The sequence below is a fragment of the Macaca fascicularis genome, chromosome 14 (assembly GCF_037993035.2).
Source record: "Macaca fascicularis isolate 582-1 chromosome 14, T2T-MFA8v1.1".
Classification (NCBI taxonomy): domain Eukaryota; kingdom Metazoa; phylum Chordata; class Mammalia; order Primates; family Cercopithecidae; genus Macaca; species Macaca fascicularis.
Window position 1 is genome coordinate 59,943,883 of NC_088388.1, and position 19,640 is coordinate 59,963,522.

At 37.6% G+C, this 19,640-nt stretch overlaps 1 protein-coding gene across 1 annotated transcript; it reads right to left on the bottom strand.

The window, feature by feature from the left end:
* Positions 1-8,772: 8,772 nt before the first annotated feature.
* OR56B4 (olfactory receptor family 56 subfamily B member 4) lies at positions 8,773-9,875 on the bottom strand. Its single transcript, XM_015435275.3, is given in 2 exon segments — positions 8,773-9,768; positions 9,849-9,875. Coding segments are annotated over 2 exon segments (1,023 nt in total).
* Positions 9,876-19,640: the final 9,765 nt, after the last annotated feature.

A 19,640-nucleotide genomic window follows, 5' to 3' on the forward strand; every position in this document is an offset into this window, starting at 1 on the left:
GTTAGGTTGTTTTTCTGCCATTGAGTTGTAAGAGTTCTTTATAAATTTTGAATATTAATTCTTTATTAGATATGCAATTTGTGAATATTTTTACCAGACTCTAGATTGCCTTTTCATTTTGTTGATTTTTGTTTCTTTGCTGTGCAGAAGCTTTTTAGTTTGATATGATTTCATTTATTTATTTTTGTTGTTGTAGCCTGGGGTTTTCATGTGATATCCAAAAAAATTGTTGCCAAGGCCATGTCAAAGAACTTTTTTTCCTGTGTTCTTTTCTAGAAACTTATGGATTCAGGCCTTATATTTAGGTCTTTTATCCGTTTTGAGTTGATGCTGCGTATGGTGTAAGATAAGGGTCAATTTCATTCTTTTGTATGTGAAAATTCATTTTTCCAGGCGTCATTCATTAAAGAAACTATCCTTTCCCCATTATATGTAGAAGGATTGTGAAAAAAACTTCATGTGTGGTCAGGTGGGCTAAAACCGAATGAATTTATTATGAGTTTTTAAAAAATGAGCATTAATATAAAAGCATCTAGTCTTTCATTTTTTAAAATTATACTTTAAGTTCTAGGGTACATGTGCACAACGTGCAGGTTTGTTACATAGGTATACATGTGCCACGTTGGTGTGTTGCACCCATCAACTCATCATTTACATTAGGTATTTCTCCTAATGCCATTCCTCCCCCAGCCCCCGATCCCCTGACAGGCCCCAGTGTGTGATGTTCCTTGCCCTGTGTCCATGTGTTTTCGTTGTTCAACTCCCACCTATGAATGAGAACCTGCAGTGTTAGGTTTTCTGTCCTTGTGACAGTTTGCTTAGAATGATGGTTTCCAGCTTCATCCAAGTCCCTGCAAAGGACATGCACTCATCCTTTTTTATGGCTGTGTAAAAAAAAGCACAAAATAACCCAGGGTTTCCTTGGAGTGTTTATAGAAGACTAAGAAAGGTTTTCTTTACCCTTTAAGTGATCTACATAAGGAAAAATAAAGAAGAAATTCTGTGTTTTATGAAGATAATTTCTTTTACTTTATGTTGTCTTTTATTAGCTCTTTTGATTGCTTAAAAAATAGAATCTTCTTAAGGTTAAAAGAGCTACTTTTTTTTTAAACTGTGTAACTTTTCCGTATTTGCTTTTCATTGTTTCATAATTACTGATGATTCTGTATAACCGTGTGTTTTAAATCTTTTGACATTTTTTACTAACTTTCCAAGATCAAATTCCAAATGACATCTTTTGACCTTGAACTATTTGATATGTTAAATTATATGGGAAGTATTATTATATAAGAAATTACATTTAACCTTCTTTGAGTTACATTTGTATGAATATGTTATTAATATGTGTTCCAGAAACTATTTGAAATTCCTAGCAATCTGATATGTCTTGGTATAAGGCTATCTGCCATAATTTTGGTTATGTTCATTGGGAGTTATACCTGATGTAAATGACGAGTTGGTGGGTGCTGACGAGTTGATGGGTGCAGCACACCAACATGGCACAAGTATACATATGTAACAAACCTGCACATTATGCACATGTACCCTAGAACTTAAAGTATAATAATAATAAAAAAAAGATGTATGCCACAAAAGTAACAAAATTTCTTTGCCAATTGTGTCATTATTATAGTAAGCTCTTATCATTTCTTTAACCATGCCATTTTGTTTATAGTTAATTACTTTATTCTGATGCTTTTCTAAAAAATTTTTTGTTTTGTAAGCCATTATATTCCTAAAGTGCTTCATCCTTAAGGAGATTCATGGGAAGGACTCTAACAGAAATAGGTTTCTGATGGTTTTCAGATAATACCTTTGAACTGGGTAAGAATTTCCAAAACTCTAATGAAGAAACTGATGGCTTCATAAAACTACTAACCAAAATCAAGCAGAACGAGAATTAATTACATGGAATTGAATGAACTGATGAAGATGTTTTAATGACTTTTAAGTTTGGAATTGTGCTGGTTCTTTTGATGTTTTGTTTTCCAGATTTAAGGAAACCTTTTTCTTTTAAGCTATCTAAAGTTTCTAGCAAATTGGTAAAGTTCCATAAACAAAAACGAAAATATTTACTTCCTCCCATCTGATCTCTTCAGAATTTGGAAATTATTATGAGTATTCTTATTTTTATGGCAATATAGTTATTTGTATAAGTTCGGGAATAGTCTTCTCTCTTTATGACAGGATAGATAATTGGAAATATTGGTTATGTAACCAATGCTTTGACTAGGAAGTAATATTTGAGAATGTATGTAGAATGAACCTATAAGTACTTCAGCCAATTCTGAAGTCTGCCTTGGTTTGGCTTCTGATTCTTGAGGTTTTTAAAAGTGCAATCTAGGATTCCTTATCAAAAGTTCCAGTAAAACAAACTTTAACAAAGCCATGTGGTCAATCACTCGTTTTGTGTCCTTTATGTAAATAATCAAGCCAAGTTTGATGATATTAAGCTTATTTTGCAAACAAATTAGACTTACTGTATCTTTTGTAGAAATAGAGGTGATTGTAGAGAGACAAACTATGTTCCAAAATAAAAACTATAGTACACCTGTTATTAGATTGTAACTAATACTCATTGTTTTTGAGTTTTTATTATCTACCTGTAGACTGGACTAGATCCTGAATTATTCTAATTTTTTTCGGTATCTAGCTACAATTCTCCAACTAAGAGCAAGAAGTGTTCTGTTCATGAATCCCTATAAGGTGAAGCTGGACAACTAGATGTAAATTTCAAGGGACAAATCTTGTACCTGATGTTTGGGCCACTCAGAGAGTCCACCAAAACGTGTGATGTTATAACCACAGATGTTGAAACTGCAAACCAGGACAAGAAGTTGGCAACTTCATGCTGTGCACAGCTTTTCCCAAGACATCAGACAAGACTCCCTATCATGAGACTCTTACCCCTTCTAATTTTTTTTCGTTTTAAAGATGCATTGTCTCACTCCATCACTGAGGCTGGAGTGCAGTGGTGTGATTAAAGCTCACTATAACCTCAAACTCCTGGGCTCAAGCAATCCTCCTGCCTCAGCCTATTGAGTAGCTGAGACTATAGGTATGTACCACCCTGCCCAGATAATTTTTAAATTTTTCGTAGAGATGAGGATTTGCTGTGTTGCTCAGATTGGCTTCAACCTCCTTGACTCAAGTGACTTTCCCACCTCAACCTCCCAAAATTCTGAGATTACAGGCATGAGGCACTGCACTTGGCCTTACCTCTCTTAAGTTTTTCTTACTTGTGCCTACCTCCTGCTGTAGTTATGGAATTTCACAATCAGTAGCTTCTATAGGCAACATGACAAAATGTCAGATATGCCATGCCAAATCCAGCTTTTTTACATGACCTGAGAGATCTTTTAGTCCACCCAGTGACTAACTTTAGTAACAGCCCTAATATAACTGCTTGTTCAAATTACACTACTGCTCTATTTTATAGAGTCAGACTTCTAGACCCACATATTCTCACTCCTTGCTTTTATTTAACTTAGTTATGGGATACTAGATAACAGAATTTCTATTTAGTAGCTGGACTGGAAGGAGTCTGTGCAGTTGCTAACACTTCTCGTTAAACTTGGATAAATACACTGGTATTTTCGAGATTTAGTTTCAAAAAATAAATGAGTAGGCTACTTGGTTAAAGTGGGTAGATTCCTGATGTGGCTCATTCTTCGATCTATTTAATTTTAGTTGGTTTTGTTCATGGAGACTCTGGCCGAAGGGCATACTCAAACATTTGGTGTTATCCTCCTTAGAGTCAACATATTAGCCTGTTCTCATGCTGCCAATAAAGGCATACCAGAGACTGGGTAATTTATAAAGGAAAATGGTTTAATGGACTCACAATTCCACATAACTGGGGAGGCCTCACAATCATGGCAGAAGATGAAGGAAGAGGAAAGGCATGTCTTACATGGTGACAGGAAAGACAGCTTGTGCAGGAGAACTCGCGTTTATAAAACCATTAGATCTTGTGAGACTTACTCATTACCAGGAGAACAGTATGGGAGAAACCACCCCCATGATTCAGTTATTTCCACCTGGCCCTGCCCTTGACATGTGCACATTGTTACAGCTCAAGGTGAGCTTTGGGTGGGGACCTAGCCAAATCATGTCAGTCATAATAGTAGTAGTAGTAATCTTCCTGGTGTGCTGTATCTTCTCAGAAAGTCTTAATAGCTACATGCAGCCATGTGCTGAATGCTAAGTGGTCTCTCCCTGTCTGGATGACAAACTCCAGAAGATGCATGATAACAAGGACACTGTAATCTATGAATAACATGATGAGACTGTAAACTCAAAACAATGGTGATGGAGAGTGACAATGATGCTCTAACCTAGGTGAGTGCATGACCCAAAGTGGGGGAATGGTTAAACAAAGTTTATGGGATACTATTATTTTGAACTAGCCTTCTATACTGGGCCCCAGTAGACCAGCTCAAACCAGAATGGAGTTATTTGTGCTAGGTGCCAGATAATCAAACTAAACTTTGAAATGGGCCAGTTTTCCATCAAATAACAGAAGATTTCAGTCAACCTGAGTCAGCATAATATGGAAGTCTACTCTTTTTTTTTTTTTTTTTTTTTATACTTTAAGTTCTAGGGTACATGTGCATAACGTGCAGGTTTGTTACATACGTATACTTGTGCCATGTTGGTGTGCTGCACCCATCAACTCGTCATTTACATCAGGCATAACTCCCAATGCAATCCCTCCCCCCTCCCCCCTCCCCGTGATAGGCCCTGGTGTGTGATGTTCCCCTTCCCGAGTCCAAGTGATCTCACTGTTCAGTTCCCACCTATGAGTGAGAACATGCGGTGTTTGGTTTTCTGTTCTTGCGATAGTTTGCTGAGAATGATGGTTTCCAGCTGCATCCATGTCCTTACAAAGGACACAAACTCATCCTTTTTTATGGCTGCATAGTATTCCATGGTGTATATGTGCCACATTTTCTTAATCCAGTCTGTCACTGGTGGACATTTGGGTTGATTCTAAGTCTTTGCTATTGTGAATAGTGCCGCAATAAACATACGTGTGCATGTGTCTTTATAGCAGCATGATTTATAATCCTTTGGGTATATATCCAGTAATGGGATGGCTGGGTCATATGGTACATCTAGTTCTAGATCCTTGAGGAATCGCCATACTGTTTTGCATAATGGTTGAACTAGTTTACAATCCCACCAACAGTGTAAAAGTGTTCTTATTTCTCCACATCCTCTCCAGCACCTGTTGTTTCCTGACTTTTTAATGATTGCCATTCTAACTGGTGTGAGATGGTATCTCATTGTGGTTTTGATTTGCATTTCTCTGATGGCCAGTGATGATGAACATTTTTTCATGTGTCTGTTGGCTGTATGAATGTCCTCTAGAGTCCTCAGAAATAATACCACACATCTACAGCCATCTGATCTTTGATAAACCTGAGAAAAACAAGAAATGGGGAAAGGATTCCCTATTTAATAAATGGTGCTGGGAAAATTGGCTAGCCATAAGTAGAAAGCTGAAACTGGATCCTTTCCTTACTCCTTATACGAAAATTAATTTAAGATGGATTAGAGACTTAAATTTTAGACCTAATACCATAACAACCCTAGAAGAAAACCTAGGTAATACCATTCAGGACATAGGCATGGGCAAGGACTTCATGTCTAAAACACCAAAAGCAACGGCAACAAAAGCCAAAATTGACAAATGGGATCTAATTAAACTAAAGAGCTTCTGCACAGCAAAAGAAACTACCATCAGAATGAACAGGCAACCTACAGAATGGGAGAAAATTTTTGCAATCTACTCATCAGACAAAGGGCTAATATCCAGAACCTACAAAGAACTCAAACAAATTTACAAGAAAAAAACAAACAACCCCATCAAAAAATGGGCAAAGGATATGTCTACTCTGTTTTAATTCCATAGTGGAAGAAACTTTGAAACGTCCAACCTGCTTCTTGTTCTCCGTTTCTACTTTCTTCAGCTCTTTTCTGCCTAAAAAGTCAACCTCCTCTGCTGAGCTAATCAGAACCCTCATTCTGTTTTATACAATGAAATGCTACCTGATTCTAGAATAATAAATCAAAGCCAATTGTATTTTTAACCTAAATTTGTTGTAATTTTGTCTTTTGACACTGCATTCAGTCAGTATTTCTAGTGGATGAAATTGAACATAAGCAAATGTAAAATTCAGTTAGGCTTAAATTGTTTACTAATATATCAATAGTGTTGTAACTAATGTATGTGTGTGTTCAAAATAAAAGAGCTGATGTGATTATATTCCCTTTCTTATATTAACAGTCTTTTCCTCTCTCTCGAATCATGCTCCTCAGTATACAAAGATTCCAAGGACTGCCAGTTTCAAAAAATACCTCAATTCCATGTACATCTTAGGTCTTTCCATGGCACCTCTTAGACTCTCTCCTGTATCCCTAAGGTCTACGTTTCACTGACCCAACCTCTTGTAAGAGACATTCTTGCATATTGCCTTCACTTCCTCATCTTTAAAACCTATGGCCATACATCTAAAATCTTGTCCTATCACTGTGTTGAAACTGCTCTTTCCCTTCCTTCCTTCCTTCTTTCCTTCCTTCCTTCCTTCCTTCCTTCCTTCCTTCCCTCCTTCCCTCCCTCCCTCCCTCCCTCCCTCCCTCCTCCCTCCCTCCCTCCCTCCTTCCTTCCTTCCTTCCTTCCTTCCTTCCTTCCTTCCTTCCTTCCTTCCTTCCTTCCTTCCTTCCTTCCTTCCTTCCTTCTTTCCTTCTTTCTTTCTTTCTTTCTTTCTTTCTTTCTTTCTTTCTTTCTTTCTTTCTTTCTTTCTTTCTTTCTTTCTTTCTTTCTTTCTTTCTTTCTTTCTTTCAGGGAGTCTTGCCCTTTTGCCCAGGCTGTAGGAGTACAGTGGCACGATCTTGGCTCAATGCAACCTCTGCCTCCTGAGTTCAAGCCATTCTCCTGCCTTAGCTTCCTGAGTCGCTGGGGTTACAGGTGCCTGCCACCACACCCAGCTAATTTTTGTATTTTTGGTAGACTTGGGGTTTCACCATGTTGGCTAGGTTGGTCTTGAATTGACCTCAGGTAATCTCCCCACCTCAGCCTCCCAAAGTGCTAGGATTACAGGTGTGAGCCACTGCGCCCAGTGAAACTGCTCTTTCTAATGACTTGCATACCCCTAAATTGAATGAGCAGAATGTTAGTCTTATTTTGAAACAGATAACCCAATTGTTTTTATTTTTTATTTTTATTTTTATTTTATTATTATTATTTTTTTGAGAAGGAGTCTCCCTCTGTTACCTGGGCTGGAGTGCAGTGGCATGATCTCAGCTCACTGCAACCTCCTCCTGCTGGGTCAAGCAATTCTCCTGTCTCAGCTTCCCTAGTAGCTGGGATTACAGGCATGCACTACCACACCCTGCTAATTTTTGTATTTTCAGTTGAGACGGGAGTTTTGCCATATTGATCAGGTTGGTCTTGAACTCCGGACCTCAGGGAATCTCCCTGCTTCGGGCTCCCAAAGTGCTGGAGTTACAGTCTTGAGCTACTGCACCTAGCCAACCCATTCCTTTTTGAATACTTTGAAGAGGGTATTCTTATAATGAGACATTTATAAGACTGTAGTCAGGAAAAGATCCTTAGTGATAGAGTACAATTACTTTCTCTTCTTGATATGTGAAGTCACTGTAAAAAACAGGTGGAAGCACAGGGTCCAATTCTGCTTTGTCCAAAGATACCATAATGCCTTGCTATCGCTGTCTGACTCTATCAAAGGGAAGATGATTTAAGTGCTTGAATTGTAATGGCTTAAAGTTCTCACACATGGACTTCCGAATTTACTAGCAGAAGTGTTAGGTTTCTCTTCTCAAAGTCTGCCATGTGATTGGGTCAGGAGAGACTTCCAACCTCATCCTGCAGCCAATATTTCACCCTTGCTGAGCTATATACTCTAGCATTTAAATAAATAAGAAACAATTTTGCTAACTTTCTTTTCTCTCTGTTTCCAAACAATCATCATTTTTCTTATGGGGAAAGTTCCCCTTTAGAGACCCTTGGTGTCTGTCTGTCATTGAACTACAGGGCTCCATTGAGATTTCTTAATTCATTAAAGAAGTTCAAGTAGTGTTGAGAGTTAAAAAAAAAGTGTTTGAGATACTCCTTTTAGAGCTCTAATGCAAATTAACTCAAGAGTTGGTAAAGAGTTTGTGAAGTCACAAAATAATTCCTGTCAAATTCTTGATTTACATCTATATAAGTAGTTCCACTAGAATGAGTCCTTCTGGAGGATTTAAAATATACTCTCTTTACCATTAGAGAGAAAAACTGTGGCCAACTTTAAAACAGAATTTTCTTTTATTAAAGAGAAGTAATATGTAATTTCACCTTGTTTATCTTAATTTGCATTTAAAAAATTAGTAGTGAGGTTAAATAGAAAGAAAGAGTTAAGAGACGGAACACTGAAGGCTGATTGCTTCAGTTGAAATCTTACTCTGCAACTTCCTTCCTCTGTGACCTTGGGCAAGTTTCCCAACTCAGTTTCCCTATCCACAAAGTGTATAAATAGCAATTGTGCTTGCATCATAGAGTTGTTACAGGATTAAAAAAGTTAATACATGTGAAATGATTAGAGCAATGCCTTGAACATGCTATGTTCTATACAAAATAGATTAATTAAGATGAATCGATATTCCTAGCAATTGGGAGAGATGGAATTTTAAACAAGGTGTGTTGGACTCCAAAGACTGTGCTCTTTCTTCAGCATTGCATATAATATTCTGCTATTTAAAGTTAGCTCACTTCCTGGACACATGCTCGCCCAAACCAAGCAGCTTCTGTAAGCCCACTCTCAGCTCCTGGGTCCTAAGGGCATATACCATGGGGTTAAGGGCTGGGGGAATGATAATATGCAGCACATTGAGGAGAATAGGGATGAGGGGAACCCTTCTTCCTTCTAGGTGAGTGACAGATACTACAATAATAGCTGTGTAATAAAAGAGAATGAGGATAATGTGGGAGCTGCAGGTATTCAGGGCCTTAGATGTTGCTTTAGCAGAGTTCAGCTTCAGCACTGAGCGAATAATCAAAGAATAGGAAGCGAAGACCAGACCCATGTCACTCCCAACCACAACCCAGACCAAGGCCAGCTGGTAAAACCTGTTGATGGTGGTGTCATCACAGGCCAGACTTGTGACCCCCAAGTTAGAGCACAGGCAGTGATCAATCTCATTCCTGGAGCAGTAGTATCGCTGGGCAGCCAATACCGGCACTGGGATGGTCAACAGGCCATTCCTGAGCACTACTGACAGTGTGGCTTTGACGACAAAAGCTTCAGTAACTATGGAAGTGTACTGAAGGGGATAACAACTGGTCATATATCTATCCACTGCCACGCAAAGGAAGATGCCTGACTCCATGCACATGAAAGAGTGGATGGCATAGATCTGAGCAAAACACTCATGGAGGCTGATGGCCTTGGCATCAAATCAGAAGATGGCCAGGATCTTGGGCATGATGGTGGTGGCCAGGCCAATGTCCACCACTGCCAGTATGCCCAGCAAATGGTACATGGGTTCATGTAGCATGGTCTCATGTTGAATGGTGATTATGATGAGGAGATTGGCACCAAGAGCTAAGAAGTAGAGCAGAGCCAGGGGAAGAGAGAGCCAGTGCTGCCACTCATGAATGCCTGGGAACTCCATCAGAATGAACTCAGACACTTGAAACCCTGAGCTATTGGCTATACTTAGGCCAATATTCATATCATGAGATATTTTGTTCTCAGCATCTGCCTATGGATTAAGGGGAAACAGAATAAGACTGTGGTTAGCTCAACTGAGGGCCAAAACCTCTGTAGAGAAATAAGGCTTACCCACAATAACTCAGTCATTTTTAACATCGTGCATTCTCTACACTCTTGAGACCCTAAGAAACAGTTCAGATAAGAACAGATGGGCCAAAATAGATGCTAAGATAAAAATTTTAGTAGAATATTGACTAGAATAAAAGTGAAAGTTTTCTAGCTTTATTTTCCTGAAATTCTGGGAGGTGGGGAATAAGGATAGAAAGTATGAGACATGTGCATTATAAAGAACCTGATTTTCAGCAGGTAAAGTTAGAGGGCAGAGGTGTCATCTCCATTCTTGGGAACCGTTAGGAATAAGTAGCCATAGTGGAAACCCTGACCGTGCCTTTCTTTTAAACAATGCCTGTGGCTGGCAAACGGTATCTGCAGCAAACCCTCTCATTTAATCTTCGCCATAGAGGTATTGTTATTCGCATATGAGGAAATAGGTTGAATGAGTTGTCTAGATAAGAATCATATGTTGAAAACACTAGCGACTAATCTATAGAAAAAATTTTAGTCTTTTGCATTTATTTCCAGCACTCCCTGCGTCAAATTGTAGCCCATAGGTCAGTACCCTTTAGGAATATCATTTGTTTCCTCTTCTGATTATGAAGCTAGTGTTAAAGATATACTTAAAATTATATTTTCAAATAATCAATTTTATTAATAAAAGGTGTAAGGAGGGAAAATCACCAATGAACTTCCAACCACTTCCAGATTTTTCTGTGGAATAATTTAGAAACATAGCAAGCATTTATTGCACACATTTTGACTTTTTAAAATTAAGTAATTTTATGGCTCATTCTTGTCCCTGTAACACTTGGTTCTTTTCATTCTTATTTTGTTTATTCTTGAATTGTTGCAAAATATCTTCAAGCAATTGTATCAAAAAGTGTACTTGGACAAAATGCCTGGAGTCCTTGAATATCTGAGAATTCTTTATATTGCCTTTATCTATGAATAATATCTCACCTTGTTAAATATTTAGGTATTAATATTATCTTTCCCAAATCTCTGCCTTTGCTTCATTTCATGGTATTAAGTGTAAGATCAAGTGTCCATCCCTCACTACTTCTGAGAAAAATGAATGACTATGCCATTTATTCATTATGGTAAGCGTATATTATCCATGAAATTGATAAAAAATAAGAAAAATAAAACAGTAACACTTTTAGAAAACAAAAAATGCAGAAAAATAGCTATAAATAAAAATCTTAGCAAAGATTTAATGTTTCAAAATATTTAATTTTTATCATTTTTCTTTGCAATCTTCTTACACAGTTCCCGTTTCATGAAAATAGGATCTTTCAAACTGTGCTTTTTCTTAACATTATGTATATATAAACTTTCCAATTCACTGGGAAACTCCTTATAGACATTTTAAATTTTTGTAAACATGTTTTCAATGACTACTGAATGTTATCAAATCATTTTATAACATTTCCCCCAATTTTCGTTTGGTTTTACATACTGTAAATATATACATATATGCATTTTTTACCTTTAAAATATTATTTATACTATTTACCCTTTATGAATTTTTTATCTTTTATGGTTAAAATAGGACTCTTTAACCAAGAATTTATAGATAGTCTCATGGAAGTTTGTGAACTTCCTTAATTTGTAAGTCTATATTTACACTTTTCTAGAGAAAGGATCCGTTTATTTTTCATCAAATTCTCAAAGTGTTCCACAATGCAAACAAGAAACAATTGCAAAATATTGTTCTTTACTCAAATTTCGATCCATATTTACTTCTCTATATCTTTAATAGTTGGCTTTTTGGTTTTGTGACATAACTTATTTACATGAAATTACTTTTGTTGTTAATGAGACCTATGTAAATAAATAGATTTCAAATAATTAGACAATGGCTTCTACAGCTCTTACCAAGTGATTATTATGTCATTTGTCACATAGTGAATTTATATACATATAGATAAAATTGCATTTTTGGGATTCTGTTGTTTCTATTTCTTTCTGGTTATTTTTGTGTCAATATTAAACTAAATTAAAAAATTTTGTTTAATAATAAATTTAACACATAACAGAACTATATTCCTCTTATTACTCCCTTAATTTAAAACCCTTTTTATGTAATCATGTTCCAGATTACCCTTAGAATTCTGTGTTGAGTTCCAACATAGCATGGTTTTGGTTAGGATTGTGTTAAATCTGTAGATTAATTTTGAAAAAAAGTTGATATCTTTATATTATCAAGCCTTCTCATTCATAAATATAGATCCTGTCTGCCTTTATTTAAATCTGAAAAAAAGTGTCATTGAAATTTTGTATTGCAATGTTCTTATTATCATTATTAGTATTTGGAATGTTTTTAGTGAATATGTTTTTCTGCATTATACTTCTTCTTTTTTTTTTTTAATGGAGTCTCGCTCTGTCTCCCAGGTGCAAGTGCAGTGGCACTATCTCGGCTCACTGCAACCTCTGCCTCCTGGGTTCAAGTGATTCTCCCGTCTCTGCCTCGTGAGTAGCTGGGATTACAGGTGCATGCCATCACTCCCAGGTAATTTTTGTATTTTTAGTAGAGATGGGTTTCACCATTTTGGCCAGGCTGGTCTTGATTCCTGACTTCAGGTGATTTGCCCTCCTTGGCCTTTCAAAGTACTGAGATTACAGGAGTGAGCCACCGTGCCCAGCCCGCATTATACATTCTAATTGATATAATAACACTAAAAAAGATAAATTCAAGGGGATCTATATCACAGAAATATACATTAGAATGTATCTATATATCTGTGATAATGTGATGCTTTAGAATATATATTACAATGTTTTTATTTCCTCTTGCATTTACCCACTTTTCTAAACTTGTGCCACTTTTAAATGTTTTGTGATTTTTTTTGGTATTATATCAACCAATTATCTATTGTTGGTAAACATCTTGTCTTTACTATTTTATAGTGGTGCAGTTGTATATGTTTTGTTATTTTGTCTTGTATATCGTCCATTTTGCTAAACTATTGTCAATTCTCAGAATTTTCCCATTTATATTAAATTTTTTTCTAGGTAGAATAAAAAGTTGCTTGCAAACAATAATATAAATTCCTTCTTTACAAATATTGATGCCTCTTAATTTTTGTTTCATGTCTTAATGAAATGGTTGGAAATTCAAAATCTGTGTAAACTAATTATGATGGCAAACATCTTGGACTTTTTGGTTGAATTTAACAGGTAATTCAGCTAGAGTTTACATCAAATATAGTGTCTTTTGTTTTTAAAGTTGCATGTATTTTATCAAATGTAACAAAATAGCCTTTTGTTCGGAGTTACTTTTCGTTCTGGGAATCTTGCACAAAGAATTTATTGTACTATTCTAGATCCCTTGGTTTATCATTTATTCACTGATCATCTTAGCTCAGCCTCATTTCTCTCCTGTTTCCTGATCACAGATCTTAGTCCCTACAAAGGTGGAGAGTCTGAGCAAAAGGGGAAACTGGAGGTGAAGAATCAAACAAGGAAAGCTGACTATGGAAACCAAAGATAAGACATGTAATCAAGTTCAGAGATTAGGACAGAATTATAGGACATGGACCATGTCTGTTCCCTCACCTCTCAAGATTCAGATCATTGACTGCTTTACTTACTATGTCAGGAGGGGCTATGAAGAAGCTCTCAGGCTGGCAGTCTTCTGTAGCTGCTTCTACCTTCCTGGCCACAGCTGCCTATGTTCACCCTTTTGTTGTTCAGAACAGATTCCTGCCCTTGCTCAACACTCCTGGAGATTATGGATTTAGTATAAATTAGATCCCTGAGATACCTGGTCCTAGTGTGCTGCTCTTTATGCCCTCCCTACTCTACAAGCATCCTTGAGGGTCTAATGCTTTTAACATTGCAATGGGAATAGGACCCAAGTACTCTTTGGGGTTAGGTAACTAATTTCTAGGCATATACCCCATTTAGCCCTAGTCCCAGGGGCAGCCAACCAAATATTTTTTCATCCAGACTCCTCAGACATTAATTCATCCCTATCTGATGAATACTGCCCCTCATTACGGGAAGGTTCTGAAGTCTCCCCATGTCAAACATATCTTTACTCCATATCCCTTCCAGAGGGTGCCCCTATCTACTTCCCTTTTCCCAGACTTTATGAGTAGCTTCTTTATTTTGCTCTCTCTCTCACTTCCTGAATGCGTTTTAACTCACTGCAATTTACTTTTGTCATAACATCACACAAACTGTCCTTGCTAATGACTTAAATTGGCAAATATAATAGGCATATTTTAGAACTTAATCTTACCAGAATCCTCTCCAGTAGTTAATCCGTGTTGATCAGTTCTTTCTTCTAGGATCACTTGTCTCTCTTTTAATTCATGACATCATATTTTTAGTGTTAATTAAACTGGAATAAAAGAGTGATGAAATTACTTTCCCTGATAGAAATATTAGTCTGTTCTGGGACAGATTGTTCTCTGTGATAGTTTTTTTTTTTTTTTTTAATCAATCAACTTACCCCAAAGAAAGATGAATCTGCTCAATGGAATTTTTTCATGGTATCAGAGGAGCTAAATTATAACAATTTTGTAAGATAGAATTATAACCATTTTAAGATCACAGACAATAAATTGGTGATATGATCTGAAATGAACCGTGAATTACTGAATAATGTCAGGAATCCCATTATGGCATGCTATATTATGGAAAACTTTATGAGCTCGGAAAGGGAGAATTTAAAGAGGCACATGTTGAAGTTCAACAGAAAAATACTCTTCTGAATTCAGAAATTGGCTAGAATCAACACCTGAATGTTCTAAGCTGCTTCCTGGAATTTTTGAGTTTCTGAGATGAGTGGTCATGCGGCTATTCTAGTGACGCCATAATGAGAAGTAAGTAAATAGGTAAATCAGATAGATAAATCTAATCTACCGACTCCCTCTGAAGATCAGAAGTGTTTTGCTTGTCAACATAATGAGAGACCTAAGCCACTATGAACTACTGTCTAGACTGATATATAGCTAGCAAGTGGATTTTATTGGCCCCAGGAGGTTACTAATAGTTACTGACTGGGAGAGGGAGATATTCTGGATTTCAATTTGCATGTATAGTAATGGCAGCAAAGTCTTCAAATATCATAAGAGGATTAGAACAGAAACTATTTTAATTTGGACCCTGTATTTATATATTCTCTTATCAAAGGTCTCATTTTACTGCCTTATATCACAGAACTAACAGAAAAAAAAAGACATTAAGCTATCAGTTGGAATGATTGATCCTAATTACCAACGGGAAGTTGAGTTGCTTCTATATAATGGAGGCAAGATTCCTCCAGGCTCTGGTAGAGGTTGGGGAAATATGGTAGATATCAGTTACGACTCTGTGACCAATTATAGAATAAGAACTGTAGCAGTTTTAAATATTTTTATTTGTTTTTTATATGTATGCTTTTGTTTCTATATGTTAACCATTTTTTTCTCTTTCCTGTCCATTTTTATTTTATATACAAGCTATTGGAAGTTAACTTTACAATTCAGTCATTTTTTATGATACAACTAGTAATTTCTTAAGATCATAAATTCCATTACAGTGACCCTGGTAGGCAACTTATAAAGTTTTGGGCTACTTGTCGTGTAGTTTTGATTTACATTTGTCTAATGATCAGTGATGTTGAGCTTTTTGTCATATGTTCGTTGACTGCATAAATGTCTTGTTTTGAGAGTGTCTGTTCATGTCCTTTGCCCACTTTCTTGTGCCAGTTTTCAAGGGGAATGTTTCCAGCTTTTGCCCATTTGTTATGATATTTGCTGTGGGTTTGTCATAAATGGCTGATTATTTTGAGGTAAGTTTCATCAGTACCTAGTTTATTGAGAGTTTTTTATGTGAAGAGATGTTGAATTTTATCAAAGACCTTTTTTGCATCTATTGAGATAATCACGTGGTTTTTGTCTTTAGTTCTGTTTATGTGATGAATTACGTTTATTAATTTGCATACATTGAAGGAGGCTTGCATCCCAGGGATGAAGCTGACTTCATCATGGTGGATAAGCTTTTTGATGTTCTGCTGGATTTGGTTTGGCAGTATTTTATTGAAGATTTTTGCATGGATGTTCATCAGGAATATTGGCCTAAAGTTTTCTTTTCTTGATGTACCTCTGCCAGATTTTTGTATCAGGGTGATGCTGGCCCCATAAAATGAGTTAGGGAAGAGTCCCTCCTTTTCACTCATTTAGAATAATTTCAGAAAAAAATGGTACCAGCTCCTCTTTGTACCTTTGGTATAATTCAGCTGCAAATCCATCTGCTCCTGGGCTTTTTTGTTGGGCTGGTAGGCTATTTATTACTGTCTCAATTTCAGAACTTGTTATTGGTCTATTCAGAGATTCAACTTCTTCCTGATTCAGTTTTGGGAGGGTGTATGTGTCCAGGAATTTATCTATTTCTTCTAGATTTTCTAGTTTATTTGCATAGAGGTGTTTATGGTATTCTTTTATGGTTGTTTGTATTTCTGTGGGGTCAGTGGTGATATCCCCTTTATCAATTTTTGTGTCTATTTGATTCTTCTCTCCTTTCTTCATTAGTCTAGCTAGAAGTCTATCTATTTTATTAATTTTTTTCAAAAAACCAATTCCTGGATTCATTGATTTTTTGAAGTGTTTTTCATGTCTCTGTCTCCTTCAGTTCCACTTTGATTTTGTTTATTTCTTGTCTTCTGCTAGCTTTGGGGTTTATTTACTCTTGGTTCTCTAGTTCTTGTAGTTGTGATGCTAGGGTGTCAACTTGAGATCTTTTTTTTTTTTTTTTTTTTGAGGCGGAGTCTCGCTCTGTCGCCCAGGCTGGAGTGCAGTGGCGCGATCTCGGCTCACTGCAAGCTCCGCCTCCCGGGTTCCCGCCATTCTCCTGCCTCAGCCTCCCGAGTAGCTGGGACTACAGGCGCCGCCACCACGCCCGGCTAATTTTTTTGTATTTTTAGTGGAGACGGGGTTTCATTGTGTTAGCCAGGATGGTCTCGATCTCCTGACCTCGTGATCTGCCCGTCTCGGCCTCCCAAAGTGCTGGGATTACAGGCTTGAGCCACCGTGCCCGGCCAACTTGAGATCTTTCTAGCTTTTTGATGTGGGCATTTAGTGCTACAAATTTCCCTTTTAACACTGCTTTAGCTGTGCCCCAGAAATTTTGGTATGTGGTCTCTTCATTTTCATTGGCTTCAAAGAACTTCTTTATTTCTGTCTTAACTTCATTATTTACCCAGGAGTCTTTCAGGAATCAGTTGTTCAATTTCCATGTAGTTATGTGGTTTTGAATGAGTTTCTTAATCCTGAGTTCTAATTTGATTGCATCGTGGTCTGAAAGACCATTGTTTCAGTTCTTTTGCATTTGCTGAGGAGTATTTTACTTACAATTATGTAATCGATTTTAGAGTAAGTGCCACGTGGCACCAAGAAAATGTATATTCTGCTGTTTTTGGGTGGAAAGTTTTGTAGATATCTATCAGGTCCACTTGATCTAGAGCTGAGTTCAAGTCCTGTATATCTTTGTTAATTTTCTGTATCGATGATCTAATATTGACAGTGGGGTGTTAAAGTCTCCCACTATTATTGTGTGGGAGTCTAAGTCTCTTTGTAGATCTCTAAGAACTTGTTTTATGAATCTGGGTTCTCCTGTATTGGGTGCATATATTTAGGATAGTTAGCTCTTCTTGCTCTTCTTGTTGAACACTTCGCCATTATGTAATGCCTTTCTTTGTCTTTTTTGATCTTTGTTGCTTTAAAGTCTGTTCTGTCAGAAACTAGGATTGCAAACCCTACTTTTTTCTGCTTTCCAGTTGCTTGGTAAATTTTCCTCCTTCTATTCATTTTGAGCCTATATGTGCCTTTGCATGTGAGACACCTCTCTTCAATATAGTACACTGATGGGTCTTGGCTTTTTATTCAGCTTGCCTTCTGTCTCTTAATTGGGGCATTTAGCCCATTCATATTTAAGGGTAATATTGTTGTGTGTGAATTTGATCTTGTCATCATGAGGCTAGCTGGTTATTTTGCAGATTTGTTGATGTAGTTGCTTCAGAGTGTCAATGATTTCTGTACTTCAGTGTGTTTTTGTAGTGGCTGGTAAGGGTTTTTCCTTTGCATATTTAGTGATTCCTTCAGGGGCCCTTTCAAGTGGTGACAGATTCCCTCAACATTTGCTTGTCTGAAAAGGATTTTATTTATCCTTTGCTTATGAAGCTTAGTTTGACCGGATATGAAATTCTGGATTGGAAATTCTTTTATTTAAGAGTATTGAATATTGGCCCCCAATCTCTTCTGGCTTGAAGGGTTTCCACTGAGAGGTCCACTGTTAGTCTGATGGACTTTCCTTTAGGTGACCTGGCCTTCCTCTCTGGCTCCCCTGAACATTTTTTTTCCTTCATTTCAACCTTGGAGAATCTGACGATTATGTGTCTTGGGGTTGATATTCTCATAGAATGTCTAACTGGGGTTTTCTGGATTTCCTGAATTTGAACATTGGCCTGCCTTGCTAGGTTAGGGAAGTTCTCCTGGATAATATCTTGAAGTATGTTTTTCAACTTAGTTCCATTCTCCCCTTCTCCTTCAGGTACCCCAATCAGTCGTAGGTCCAGTCTTTTTTATATAATCCCATAGTTCTTGTAGACTTTGTTCATTCCTTTTTATTCTTTTTTCTCTAATCTTATCTTTCTGTCTTATTTGAGCAAAATAGTCTTCAGGCTCTGAAATTTCTTCTTCCACTTGGTTTATTTGGCTATTGATACTTGTGCTTGTTGTGTTAAGTTCTCATGTTGTGTTTTTCAGCTCCATTAGGTCATTTGTGTACCTCTCTAAACTGGTTATTCTGGTTAACAGCTCCTGTAATGTTTTATCATGGCTCTTAGCTTCTTTGCATTGGGTTAGAACATGTTCCTTTAGCTCAGTGGATTTAGTTATTACCTACTTTCTGAAGCCTATTTCTGTCAATTCATCCATGTCAGCCTCAGCCCAGTTCTGTGCCCTTGCTGAAGAGGTGTTGTGATCATTTAGAGAAGAAGAGGCACTCTGGCTTTTTGAGTTTTCGGCATTTTTTCATTGATTCTTTCTCATCTTTGTGAGTTTATCTTTGGTCTTTGAGATCGCTAACGTTTGGATGAGGTTTTTTTGGGAACTTTTTTTGTTGATACTGTTGTTGTCACTTTCTGTTTGTTTTTCTTTTTACAAACAGGCCCCTCTTCTGTAGGGCTGCTGTGGTTTTCTGGGGGTCCACTCCAGACCCTATTTACCTGGGTCCTTCCCACCCCTGGAGGTGTCACCAGTGGAGGCTGTAGAATAGCAAAGATGGCTGCCTGCTCCTTCCTCTGGGATCTCCATGATGCCAGTGGGGACACTCCTGTATAAGGTGTCTGGTGACCCCTGTTAGGGGGTCTTATCCAGTCAGGAGACATGAGATCTGGGATCCATTTTACAAAGCACTCTGGCTACCCCTTGGTGGAAGGGGTGCACTGCGATGGGGGGAATCCCACTTGACCAGACTTCCCAGATTCCTCTGAGCCAGTAGGGGAAAAAATAAGTCTGCTGATCCATGGGGATCATGGTCACCCCTCCCTCAAGGGGTTTTGTACCAGGGAGATCAGAGTTCTGTCCATAAACTCCTGGCTGGAGTTGCTGAAATTCCCATAGGAAGGCCTTGCCTGGGATGTGTCAGGGTCTGGCCTAAAGAGGCAGTCTGGTCATGATCTGCCACAGCCTTTGTGTTGCACTATGGGGAATTCTTCCTGGGTCCAAACCACCCAGTCTCCCTGGCACTGGCAGGGGAAAAATGCCAGACTGGAGCTGCAGTGATGGCTGCCACTCCTTCCCTTGGGAGCTTAGG